Source organism: Cherax quadricarinatus, unplaced genomic scaffold (genome assembly GCF_038502225.1).
Source record: "Cherax quadricarinatus isolate ZL_2023a unplaced genomic scaffold, ASM3850222v1 Contig946, whole genome shotgun sequence".
NCBI lineage: Eukaryota > Metazoa > Arthropoda > Malacostraca > Decapoda > Parastacidae > Cherax > Cherax quadricarinatus.
The window spans coordinates 97,792-111,534 of NW_027195972.1; the positions used below are offsets into that span (position 1 = coordinate 97,792).

The following is a 13,743-nucleotide window of genomic DNA, read 5'->3' on the forward strand; positions in this document are numbered from 1 at the left end:
TTGATAAATTATGCACAATAAGTGGAGAATTATCAGTTTCTTTTAGGCTTTGAGGAACTTCCATCACTACTTTGCACTTTGAGGCCATTATTAAGCCAAATTAAGAGTTATTTTCGGGCCATCCTAAACCGCGTATACCAGACCTGCAGATATGGGGGTCCTATTATACAGTGGAACCTCGGCTTACGAATTTAATCCATTCTGTGACCTCGTTTGTATCCTGATTTGTTCATATGCTGAGTCAATTTTCCTTATTTAAATTAATTGAAATGCAATTAATCCATTCCAGCCTCTCAGGAGGCATGACAGTGTAATGCTAATATGAACTCTACGGCTTAGTTATCTATCACAATTCATCTAATATGACATAACAAACAATATTAATAACATAGAACCATGATAAATAGTACTCTAGAATGAATAAAATAGGCCATAATATGGCAAATGATGGCGACGCTGGCAGCGGCAGAAAGCATCCGCCGTTTACTCTCCCACTCTAGTATCTTCCCAGTCTATAATCCCACACATAGCTTGTGTTTATCTATGATTAGTGGTGAGGTTGTCACATATGTAACCACAGGTGTGGTCAAGACAGCTGTATGTATATATAGGTGAAGGCATGATCACTGTGGCCATAGTGGTGGTGGTGGTGGTGGCGGCGGCGGCCACAGTGGTGGTGGTGGTGGTGGCGGCGGCGGCCACAGTGGTGGTGGTGGTGGTGGCGGCGGCGGCCACAGTGGTGGTGGCGGCGGCCACAGTGGTGGTGGTGGTGGCGGCAGCCACAGTGGCAGTGGTGGTGGCCATAGTGGTGGTGGTGGCAGTGGCGGCCACAGTGGTAGTGGCAGCCAGCTGCCTCACTCTATGCTGCTGCCTTCTTTGTTTCTCTAGCTTTTTTCATAGTTTCTAATCACTTCCTGAGCATCTTGCTGATTGTACGAGAATACTGTCTCTTTGGGCGAGGCACTGTGTAAGAAATTTGTACAGTGTAAGACAAAATTACGCATCCCAAGGGTCTGCTGCGGTCACTCAGAGCAGCACACCTCCTCTTCCTTTTAACCAATGGATGGCACTGAGATAGCAGTGGTCTAGCAGTACCTACAGCCACCCAGAGGGTTACCAATTTGTATTTTGAAGCATTTGACACAAAAATATTTAAAAAATTATGAAAAATGTCTAAAAATGACAACATATTATTACTATTATATTGTATTATTATTATTATTATTATTATTATTATTATTATTATTATTATTATTATTATTATTATTATTATTATTATTATTATTAATTTAGGGAACTGGAGCACAGATCCAATTCTCTAGATCAAAAGCCCATCACCACGTACATACTAATAATAATAATAATAATTATTATAAAAGTAATAACAATAATAATAACACATAATAGTAATAATAATAATAATACTGTCATAATAATAATAATAATAATAATAATAATAATAAGTAGTTTGTTGGATTATGTATTGGTAGATAAAAGACTGTTGAGTAGACTTCAGGATGTACATGTTTATAGAGGGGCCACAGATATATCAGATCACTTTCTAGTTGTAGCTACACTGAGAGTAAAAGGTAGATGGGATACAAGGAGAATAGAAGCATCAGGGAAGAGAGAGGTGAAGGTTTATAAACTAAAAGAGGAGGCAGTTAGGGTAAGATATAAACAGCTATTGGAGGATAGATGGGCTAATGAGAGCATAGGCAATGGGGTCGAAGAGGTATGGGGTAGGTTTAAAAATGTAGTGTTAGAGTGTTCAGCAGAAGTTTGTTGTTACAGGAAAGTGGGTGCAGGAGGGAAGAGGAGTGATTGGTGGAATGATGATGTAAAGAGAGTAGTAAGGGAGAAAAAGTTAGCATATGAGAAGTTTTTACAAAGTAGAAGTGATGCAAGGAGGGAAGAGTATATGGAGAAAAAGAGAGAGGTTAAGAGAGTGGTGAAGCAATGTAAAAAGAGAGCAAATGAGAGAGTGGGTGAGATGTTATCAACAAATTTTGTTGAAAATAAGAAAAAGTTTTGGAGTGAGATTAACAAGTTAAGAAAGCCTAGAGAACAAATGGATTTGTCAGTTAAAAATAGGAGAGGAGAGTTATTAAATGGAGAGTTAGAGGTATTGGGAAGATGGAGGGAATATTTTGAGGAATTGTTAAATGTTGATGAAGATAGGGAAGCTGTGATTTCGTGTATAGGGCAAGGAGGAATAACATCTTGTAGGAGTGAGGAAGAGCCAGTTGTGAGTGTGGGGGAAGTTCGTGAGGCAGTAGGTAAAATGAAAGGGGGTAAGGCAGCTGGGATTGATGGGATAAAGATAGAAATGTTAAAAGCAGGTGGGGATATAGTTTTGGAGTGGTTGGTGCAATTATTTAATAAATGTATGGAAGAGGGTAAGGTACCTAGGGATTGGCAGAGAGCATGCATAGTTCCTTTGTATAAAGGCAAAGGGGATAAAAGAGAGTGCAAAAATTATAGGGGGATAAGTCTGTTGAGTGTACCTGGTAAAGTGTATGGTAGAGTTATAATTGAAAGAATTAAGAGTAAGACGGAGAATAGGATAGCAGATGAACAAGGAGGCTTTAGGAAAGGTAGGGGGTGTGTGGACCAGGTGTTTACAGTGAAACATATAAGTGAACAGTATTTAGATAAGGCTAAAGAGGTCTTTGTGGCATTTATGGATTTGGAAAAGGCGTATGACAGGGTGGATAGGGGGGCAATGTGGCAGATGTTGCAAGTGTATGGTGTAGGAGGTAGGTTACTGAAAGCAGTGAAGAGTTTTTACGAGGATAGTGAGGCTCAAGTTAGAGTATGTAGGAAAGAGGGAAATTTTTTCCCAGTAAAAGTAGGCCTTAGACAAGGATGTGTGATGTCACCGTGGTTGTTTAATATATTTATAGATGGGGTTGTAAGAGAAGTAAATGCGAGGGTCTTGGCAAGAGGCGTGGAGTTAAAAGATAAAGAATCACACACAAAGTGGGAGTTGTCACAGCTGCTCTTTGCTGATGACACTGTGCTCTTGGGAGATTCTGAAGAGAAGCTGCAGAGATTGGTGGATGAATTTGTAGGGTGTGCAAAAGAAGAAAATTAAAGGTGAATACAGGAAAGAGTAAGGTTATGAGGATAACAAAAAGATTAGGTGATGAAAGATTGAATATCAGATTGGAGGGAGAGAGTATGGAGGAGGTGAACGTATTCAGATATTTGGGAGTGGACGTGTCAGCGGATGGGTCTATGAAAGATGAGGTGAATCATAGAATTGATGAGGGAAAAAGAGTGAGTGGTGCACTTAGGAGTCTGTGGAGACAAAGAACTTTGTCCTTGGAGGCAAAGAGGGGAATGTATGAGAGTATAGTTTTACCAACGCTCTTATATGGGTGTGAAGCGTGGGTGATGAATGTTGCAGCGAGGAGAAGGCTGGAGGCAGTGGAGATGTCATGTCTGAGGGCAATGTGTGGTGTGAATATAATGCAGAGAATTCGTAGTTTGGAAGTTAGGAGGAGGTGCGGGATTACCAAAACTGTTGTCCAGAGGGCTGAGGAAGGGTTGTTGAGGTGGTTCGGACATGTAGAGAGAATGGAGCGAAACAGAATGACTTCAAGAGTGTATCAGTCTGTAGTGGAAGGAAGGCGGGGTAGGGGTCGGCCTAGGAAGGGTTGGAGGGAGGGGGTAAAGGAGGTTTTGTGTGCGAGGGGCTTGGACTTCCAGCAGGCATGCGTGAGCGTGTTTGATAGGAGTGAATGGAGACAAATGGTTTTTAATACTTGACGTGCTGTTGGAGTGTGAGCAAAGTAACATTTATGAAGGGATTCAGGGAAACCGGCAGGCCGGACTTGAGTCCTGGAGATGGGAAGTACAGTGCCTGCACTCTGAAGGAGGGGTGTTAATGTTGCAGTTTAAAAACTGTAGTGTAAAGCACCCTTCTGGCAAGACAGTGATGGAGTGAATGATGGTGAAAGTTTTTCTTTTTCGGGCCACCCTGCCTTGGTGGGAATCGGTCAGTGTGATAATAAAAAAAAAAAATAATTATTATTATTATAACAGTAAGGAGAAATTTCAAAAGGCTGCCAGTAATTGGCACCACCATCAGCAAAACATTGGTAACCACTACTAGTACACTTCACCTGTCTAGGCTTACTAGTCTATTATTAGGTTAAATCTGCCCGAAATGCTTCGGCATGATATTGGCTTTCTTTGCTCCAATCACCTACAAAAACGTCTTACAGTGATAAACACCTACAGAGTACCACAGTCAAACATTAGCCATTTTAGTGAAAACCTAGGAAGTATAACTGATGCACACATGAATAAAGATCAGTTACTACTCCCAGGTGACTTCAATATAAATCTCCTGCAAGACCAGGACCCACACGTTACTGAATTCACAAACACTATGAGTAACTGCTTGTTGCTACCAACAGTAACAAAACCTACAAGAATTACAAAGACTAGTGTTTCCCCATTGGACCACATTTGGACCAACACAATATCCCCTTTAAAAATCAGGCATAATCACAGATAATACCACACCTTCTCTTTCATAATCTCTCTCATAACCAATCTAGGTAAATTACCCCAAGACACTACTAAAGTAACCTTCAGACTTCATAATGAGGCAGCCATTAATAACTTCACAACAGCAATGACAAACATCGACTGGCTAACTGAGCTAGAAATCTATACAGATATTGACGAATGTATTAATAATTTTCTAAAAAAAAACCAATACCTCTATAACAAGCACTGCCCTAAAAAACCAAACAGATTACAGGTAAGAGACTAAACAGTCCCTGGCTAACACCCACCATCCTCAAATCCATAAATATAAAGCACCTATACGAAAAACAATACAGAATGGGTCACATAACCAGAGACCAAACAAAACGTTACTCATCAATCCTAACCAGCCTGATAAGAAGGACAAAAAAATTGTATTATGAGAACAGATTATCCAACTTAAAAGGTGATATAAAAAAGACCTGGAAATCCCTATCTGATATTCTAGGAACAAAAAAGATATCAGGAAACAGAGCAATCAAACTAACAAAACCAGATGAACCCCAACTCCCACCAACTGAAGCAGCAAACAGACTCAATGTTTTCTTCTCCACTATAGGAAAAAACCTTGCTGATAAAATCCCAAGCTCAAATACCCTACCCAATGACTATCTCACTGGCAACTACCCGAACACAATGTTCCTAGCTCCGACTAACCCAACAGAAGTCTCCCTTATTATCAACACACAAACAAGACAGATTTAAATACCTTACCACCCTTTATATACAAAAAAGTGCTGTCACCAATCATTGCAACACTCTTTAATAAATCCATCGAATCCTCTACCTTCCCCTCAGTTCTCAAAATAGCGAGAGTCACCCCGATACATAAAGGAGGAGATCAAACAGACTTGAATAACTATGGGCCAATATCCAACTTACACCCTCTCTCTAAAATCTTTGAAAAATTAATTCATAAGTGAATCTATTCCTACCTCATCTCCCACAACATACTCAACCCCTGTCAGTTTGGGTTCAGGCCTAATAAAAATATGAATGATGCTATTATACACATGCTAGAACAAATATACACTGAACTCGAGAAAAAAGAAGTCCCATTGGGGATCTTCATTGATTTACGTAAAGCTTTTGATACAGTTGACCATGATTTGCTGCACATAAAATTGTCACACTATGGTATAAGAGGGCACTCCCTCAACTACCTAAAGTCATACCTTAGCAACAGAAGCCAATATGTGTACTCAAATGGAGCAAACTCTTCCACACAGCCAATTACAGTTGATATCCCACAGGGAAGTGTCCTTGGCCCTCTTTTCTTTCTCATTTACATAAACGACCTATCAAATGCATCGCAAGTACTCAAACCCACACTATTTGCAGATGACACTACATACATCTTCTCTCACCCAAGCCCAGTCATGCTGGCCAATACTGTAAATATCAAATTACAGAAAATATCTACCTGGACGATAATTAACCCTTTCAGGGTTTCTGACGTACTAGTACGGCTTACGCACCAGGGTTATTGACGTACTAAAATGCCTAGATTCTAGTGCCTTCAAATCTAGTGAGAGAAAGCTGGTAGGCCTACATATGAAAGAATGGGCCTATGTGGTAAGTGTGCACAGTACAAAAAAAGTCCTGCAGCACACAGTGCATAATGAGAAAAAAAACTCCTACCATGTTTTTGGTTTAAAACAGCGACTTTGCAGTGTATTTTCGTATGGTATTTATGGTTGTATTCTACTTTTCCTTGTCTCATTTTATAGAATGGAAGACATGTTACAGAAATTGAGATGAATTTGATTGGTTTCATAATGAAAAGTACTTTGAAATTGAGCTCAAATTAGCAGAAATGTTCAATTTTTACCAAATTTCAAAAGTAAGCAAATCATGCCAAGCATCCAATACACTTGAACTGGTGAGTCTAATATTCTTTCACAGGTGCACTGATATTATTTATACCATTTCTACACTATTTCTACACTAATACAGTAGTCTACATAACAGTAAATCATCTATTTTTTGTGAGAATAAAAATTCAAAGTGGATGTAAGAGGGGCCTGGGGACGTGACTAATGAACAGAGAAAATGTTATTTTAGTGCCAGGAATGTCTGTCTTGGTTATTCTGGGTCCTATTTGGAAATTGGCATCTTCTGAAATTTGTGTGAAATTAGCAAAATTGCCAATTTCTGACCACTTTATTGGATACTTGAAATAAGTAAATGGGTGGTTTCTTGTACTCATTCAATAGAAAAAAATGGAGTTCTAGCAAAATAGATGTGGTTTTTGTCGACTAGCACACTGAAATTGGCCGAAAATAGGGCTCAAAATGGGCGAAATTGCCGATGCGTAAACATTGTCGAGACCGCTAACTTTGCGAGAGCATAATTTCGTAAGTTTTCCTTCAGATTTCATACTTTTGGTGTCATTATGATCGGGAAACGATTCTCAGTCATTTCAATAATAAAATAATTTTTTTGTTTTTCCAAAAAATTTTTGACCCTGAGAACGAGTTTAGGAGAGGGTCTCTCGACCCTGAAAGGGTTAACAAACTTACTCTCAATATTGACAAAACCTACTTCATACAGTTTCGAAACAGAACTACAGATGCCCCTCTTAACATAATGATTAACGGATCACCTATCACAAAGTTCACAGAGGGAAAATTCTTAGGAATCCACCTTGATAATAGACTCAAATTTCAAATGCATGTACAACAAATTTCCAAGAAAATCTCCAAGACTGTAAGCATACTATTGAAGATACAGTACTATGTTCCACAGTCAGCCCTCCTGGCCCTATATCACTCACTCATTTACCCCTATCTCACCTATGGAATTTGTGCATGGGGCTTAGCAATAATAAACCATATGAGGTCATTAATTACCAAACAAAAGGCTGCAGTCAGAATGATGATAAATTCCCACTACAGGCAGCATACTCCACCAATATTCAAAACTCAACTTACTCACCGTACAAAACATCCATACTTATTATTGTATCTACTACATACATAAAACACTTAACTCGGATATAAACCCTCCCCTCAAACTTCTCCTTACCAACCTCAGCAGAACACATGACCATAACACAAGGCACAGATCACTCTTTGATGTTCCTTGTGTCCATCTCACACTATGTAAAAATGCAATGCACATTAAAGGCCCAAAAATCTGGAATTCATTACCTGTGAATATAAAATAAATATTGTCTGTTAATCAATTCAAAACTCTTCTTAAAAACCACTTACTCACCTACAACTAAATAAATACTGAATAACTGTGTCTCATAAATGTATAACCTGTGACCCTATCAAACTATGTTTTTTGTAATTACATTACTTAATAGAATACTCCATTCTCTTGAATGCACAGTAACTCATCAAATGACCATATAACCTGTTTCTGCACTACAAATCATTGATTTTATTCGATTTGACTGAATTATATTATAAATTGTGCTACAAATTTGTACAACTATAAAGCTTCTTATTTGAAATACTCATTTGTACTTCATGTTGTAATTTGTTTACTATAACTTTTACCACTGAATATATCATTGCTTAGTTAATCTTAAGTTAATCGATATTAATCTGTTCCTGAGAGCTCATCGTAAACCAAAATTATCGAAAAGCGAATCAATTTTCCCCATAAGAAATAATGGAAATCAAATTAATCCGTGCAAGACACCCAAAAGTATGAAAAAAAAAAATTTTACCACATGAAATATTAAGTTTAATGCAATAGAATAATTACAATGAAGAAGACATGCACAATAGAATAATTGACACTTACCTTTAATGAAGATCTGGTGATGATTGATGGGATGGGAGGAGGGGAGAGGTGTTAGTGTTTAGAAGGGGAATCCCCTTCCATAAAGACTTTAGGTAGCAAGTTCTTTTCCAGGGTTACTTCCCTTTTTCTTTTAACCTTTTGAGGGTTTCGGCCGTACTAGTACGGCTTACGACCCAGGGTTTTTGACGTACTAGTAAGCCTAAATTCTAGCGCCCTCAAATCTAGTGGGAGAAAGCTGGTAGGCCTACATATGAAAGAATGGGTCTATGTGGTCAGTGCGCACAGTATAAAAAAAAATCCTGCAGCACACAGTGCATAATGAGAAAAAAAAAAGTTTGACCATTTTTTTGGAATAAAAGAGAGACTTTGCACTGTATTTTCGTATGGTATATATTGTTGTATTCTAGTTTTCTTGGTCTCGTTTTATAGAATGGAAGACATATTACAGAAATTGAGATGATTTTGAGTGGTTTTACAATGAAAAGTACCTTGAAATTGAGCTCAAAATAGCAGAAATGTTTGATTTTTACCAAAGTTCAAAAGTAAACAAATCATGCCAAGCGTCCAATACACGTCAACTGGTGAGTCTAATATTCTTTCGTCGCATGTGTGCCAATATTATTTATACCATTTTTTACACTAATGCAGTAGTCTGCATAACAGTAAATCTTCTATTTTTTGTGAGAATAAAAATTCAAAGTGGAAAGCAAAAGAATGTAAGAGGGGCCTTGAGACGTGACTAATGAACAGAGGAAATGTCATTTTAGTGCCAGGAATGTCTTTCTTGTTTATTCTGGACCCTATTCGGAAATTGGCATCTTTTGAAATTTGTGTGAAATTGGCAAAATTGCTAAATTCTGACCACTGTACTGGATAGTTGAAATTGGTAAATGGGTGGTTTCTTGCACTCATTCGATAGAAAAAATGGAGTTCTAGCGAAATATTCATGTTTTTTGTCGACTAGTACAGTGGAATTGGCCGAAAATGGGGCACAAAGCGGGCAAAATCGCCGATGCGTGAACATCGCCGAGACCGCTAACTTCGCGAGAGCATAATTCCATAAGTTTTCCATCAAATTTCATACTTTTGGTGTCATTATGATTGGGAAAGGATTCTCTATCTTTTCATAAGAAAAATTTTTTTTTTTTTTAAATTTGGCCGACCCTGAGAACGAGTCTCAGAGAGGGCCTGTCGACCCTCAAATGGTTAATGCCACTAGGACCAGCTTGAGAGTCACTGGACCTCTGTCGCACAACAAATCTGTCCATAGAGCTCTGTACCTCCCGTTCCTTTATGATTTGTCTAAAATGGTTCACAACATTGTCATTGTAATAGTCACTAGCACGGCTTGCAATAGCTATGTTAGGGTGATTTTCATCCATAAAGGTTTGCAGTTCAACCCACTGTGCACACATTTCCTTAATTTTTGAAGTAGGCACAATGGATTCCACAACTGGCATAGGCTTCTCAGGGTTAGCCCCAAACCCTTCAAAATCTTTCTTAATTTCCATACTAATTCTCACCCTTTTTACCACAGGGTTGGCACTAGAAGCTTTCTTGGGGCCCATGGTGACTTATTTTGCAGAAACAAGCACCAAAAACAGTGATAATATGGATAATATGGAATGTACCGAATGTATCCTTAGATGTGCGCACACTGGCTGGCTTGTAAACACTGGCACACACGGGGCAGTTCAGGCCACACGTGGACACGTCTCGAACGAATCGTATCGCATTCCGGGTTTTGTAACGGGAACCGAGGCAAATTTTTTGCGATATAATCCTTCGGATACCAGATTTATCGGATACCGATGACTTCGCGAACCGGGGGTCCACTGTATAAAAGATCTCATTCAACTTTTCTTTTACAGTTGGTGTTTATACTGTCAGTGCAGTAGTAAACATACCATGCTGACACCCACTGTCATCAAACTGAAGAAAATGCCAAAATTCTGAGATCAACTACTGTCAGCACCAAGGTTAATGAAGCATACTACACAGTCTGAAGCACTGAGTACACCTACTGTCAGCACCAAGTTTAATGAAGCATACTACACAATCTGAAGTACCGAGTACAGCTACTATCAGCACCAAGTTTAATGAAGCATACACAGTATGAAGTACTGAGTACAGCTACAGTCAGCACCATTTCACTGCTACATATGCACGCTCCAGTTGTCAGTATTTGACTGTAGTGGTCGAGAACTCTCATTATTTTTAACTTTTCCACGGACTTAAAATAACAGAAAATGTGGTAGTGCACACATTATATCTCACGTTTAATACTGTAAAAAACATTTAAAAGAATCCTAATTCCTGACTGTCTATTTTAAGTAACTATTTCTATATTCTTTCCTTACATTAAACTATTATGGTAGTCATAGTTTTACCCATTCTGTGAAAATATTTTTCATAGTCATACCCCTACCAAAAATAATTGTCATAATCTTTCCAGTAACTGCTTTCAAAAGCATGAGTATTTGTCATTTTTTCTTATATACGTGAAATATTCCTCACACATCCTCATTTTGACATCATGATTTTTTTCACTGCAGTGAAGACACTGCATGAATCAAGTTAATTAATTATATCAGTAATCATGAAAAAGAGAACTTTAACAAGAAACAGTTCATTGGTAAAAAAAATTTATCAACTGCAGTGCATTTAGCAGTTTGTTCATTATAAAAGTTTAATTATTGTAGGATTATATATATAATATAGAAAGTAAATGAGTATAAATACACTGAATGTATGATGAAATAAGATTTGAGTTTTGTTAAAGTAATATTTAATTAAATGACCTGCCCCAGCACCCACTTAAACAACATACACGACCTGCCCCAGCACCCACTTAAACAACATACACGACCTGCCCCAGCACCCACTAAGACAACATATATGACTTGCCCCAGCACCCACTTACACAGCATACACGACCTGCCCCAGCACCCCCTTACACAACATACACGATCTGCCCCGGCATTCACTTATACAACATAGAGAACCTGCCGCAGCACCCACTTACACAGCTTACACGACCTACACTAGCACTCACTTAAACAACTTAATGACCTGCCCCAGCACCAATTTAACCACATTCCTCTATCAGAACATTTCACACAATTTAAAACACGTTCTTATTTATTTTAGTTTTTGTACTGAGTAATTTTAAAACTGTTTTAGTTAAGGAGAGGAAAGCTTACATAATACTTAACCTTAATACAGTAATTAATTTACAAACACAAAAATTACATTGTAATATTTGATAAGCGATACCAACTTCATTGTAAATGTTTTGTGATTTAATATTTTTGTCTCAAATTTGTATTGGTTACAGAAGTTCTTACGAAAGCATATTAAATGTGAGACAGTAGAAAGAGAGGGTACGAAATGTGAGTGTAGTAAGTCTTTTATTATATGGAGTATAGTATTTTTTGTGAAGTACATTAAATCTATTGTTATGCAAAGTGAAGCATAGTATTCAAGGAAATACTGATTGATTTTGTGTTAAAAACTTGAAACATAATAAAAGGCAACATGAAGGTAGTAAAGAAACTCCATCCATGTCCTGTTTGTGGAAAAGTTTTTCCAACTAATTACAAACTGATGAGACATAACAGTACTCATACAGGAGAGAAGCCATATCATTGTTCAGTGTGTTTGAAGGACTTCAGTGATAAATCCTCACTAAATAAACATAAGAGAGTTCATACAGGAGAAAGACCATATCATTGTTCAATATGTCTGAAAGACTTTACTAGTAAATCCTCACTAAGTAGTCATGAGGGAATTCATACAGGAGAGAAGCCATATCATTGCTCAGTGTGTCTGAAGGATTTCCGTTATAAATCCTCATTAATTAGTCATGAGAGAGTTCATACAGGAGAGAAGCCATACCGGTGTTCAGTGTGTCACAAGGATTTTAGACAGAATCGTCACCTGAACTCACACATGAGACTTCATACTGGAGAAAAGCCATATCAGTGCTCAGTGTGTACTAAATTATTTTCAGAAAAATGTTCTCTGGTTAAACATATGCGCTATCATACAGGGGAGAAGCCATATAAGTGTTCAGTGTGTCACAAAGACTTTAGACAAAGTGGTCACCTGAATTCACACATAAAACTTCATACCGGAGAGAAGCTATATCAGTGCTCAGTGTGTCTGAAAGACTTTATTAATAGATCCTCATTAAAGCATCATCAGATAGTTCATACAGGAGAGAAGTCATATCAGTGCTCAGTATGTCCAAAACAATTTTTGGTAAAATGTTCTCTAGTGAAACACATGAGGACTCATGCAGAAGAAAAAACACATGAGTTTACAGATCGTCAGAAAATATTTTCAAGCGACTCCTTTTTAGTTAAACACATGACACTGCATAAAGAACATAAACAGTATAAGTGTTCAAAGTGTCAGAAAAGCTTTTCAGAAGAAGAAAGTTTAGTAAAACATTTAAAAATTCATACAGGAGAAACACCATACAAGTGTTCAGAGTGTCAGAAAGCCTTTTCAACACAAGAAAGTTTAACATTACATCAAAAAATTCATGAGAGGGAGAAACCATATAGCTGCTCACTGTGCTCACGAAGCTTTTCACAAAAATTAATGTTTGAAAATCACATGAGGGGTCACAACACTGAACAACCATATCAGTGTTCAAGGTGCCTGGAAAGTTTTTCCCATAAAACTAACCTAGTAAATCATATGATAATTCATATATGAGAGAGAGAATATATAAGAATATGAAGTGTTTAAAGACTTTTTCTTTTTTTTTTAATCTCTTCTTTTAAAATCTCTTATGATTCTGGTCACTTCAGCAGGAAAATCCAAGCAAAATTGATGCTCTTTATTAGAAGTTCCTTGTGGGTTTAGCACTTAAGTTATGATTATAATAATAATCTTTATTAGAAATATATGTGGGATATATTTAACATGTGGTAAAATAACACAAATCTAAAATAACAGTAAGGCAAGAATAAAATAAACTTAAAAATACAAGTGTTTTTCCTACCCTTCCTCTTCAAAGGGGGGGCTCCTTGCCACGGCAAAGAGGCTCTTGGTCTGAGGAATTACACCCTTCAGTCTTCTTCCACCAACCGAACCTAATTACTCCCATCCTCCCCTTTCTTGTCCCATCCTCCCCATCCCTCCTTCTCTTTCCTCTTTTCAGCCTTTGGGGTCCTTCCCTCAGGCATTCTAGTTCATAGGTTGGGGAAAGGGTACAGTGGTCCATCTCAATCTGTTGAGGTCCTTGATGGTAGTGTAGTTTGCCGTGGAATCTGAATCGTCTAGAGATCCCGATCCCTCTCCAGTGTACTGGGGGGAAGCTTCGGGTGTCTTTCAGGTGATGGATGCATCTCTGGAGGCTGCCTGTCTGATTCCAGGAGGTGATGACCAAAAGAGGTATGCTTTGTGGTG

At 38.0% G+C, this 13,743-nt stretch overlaps 1 protein-coding gene across 2 annotated transcripts in view; it reads left to right on the plus strand.

The window, feature by feature from the left end:
• LOC138851545 (zinc finger protein 271-like) overlaps window positions 1-13,323 on the plus strand; it is a 71,147-nt gene extending 57,824 nt beyond the window's left edge. For both annotated transcript variants that reach the window (XM_070080774.1, XM_070080773.1), the window contains exon 2: window positions 10,194-13,323. In XM_070080774.1, the coding sequence (XP_069936875.1) occupies window positions 11,860-13,047 (1,188 nt within the window). In that variant the 5' untranslated portion in view covers window positions 10,194-11,859 and the 3' untranslated portion in view covers window positions 13,048-13,323. The remainder of the gene's footprint in view (window positions 1-10,193) is intronic.
• The last annotated feature ends 420 nt before the right edge of the window (window positions 13,324-13,743 follow it).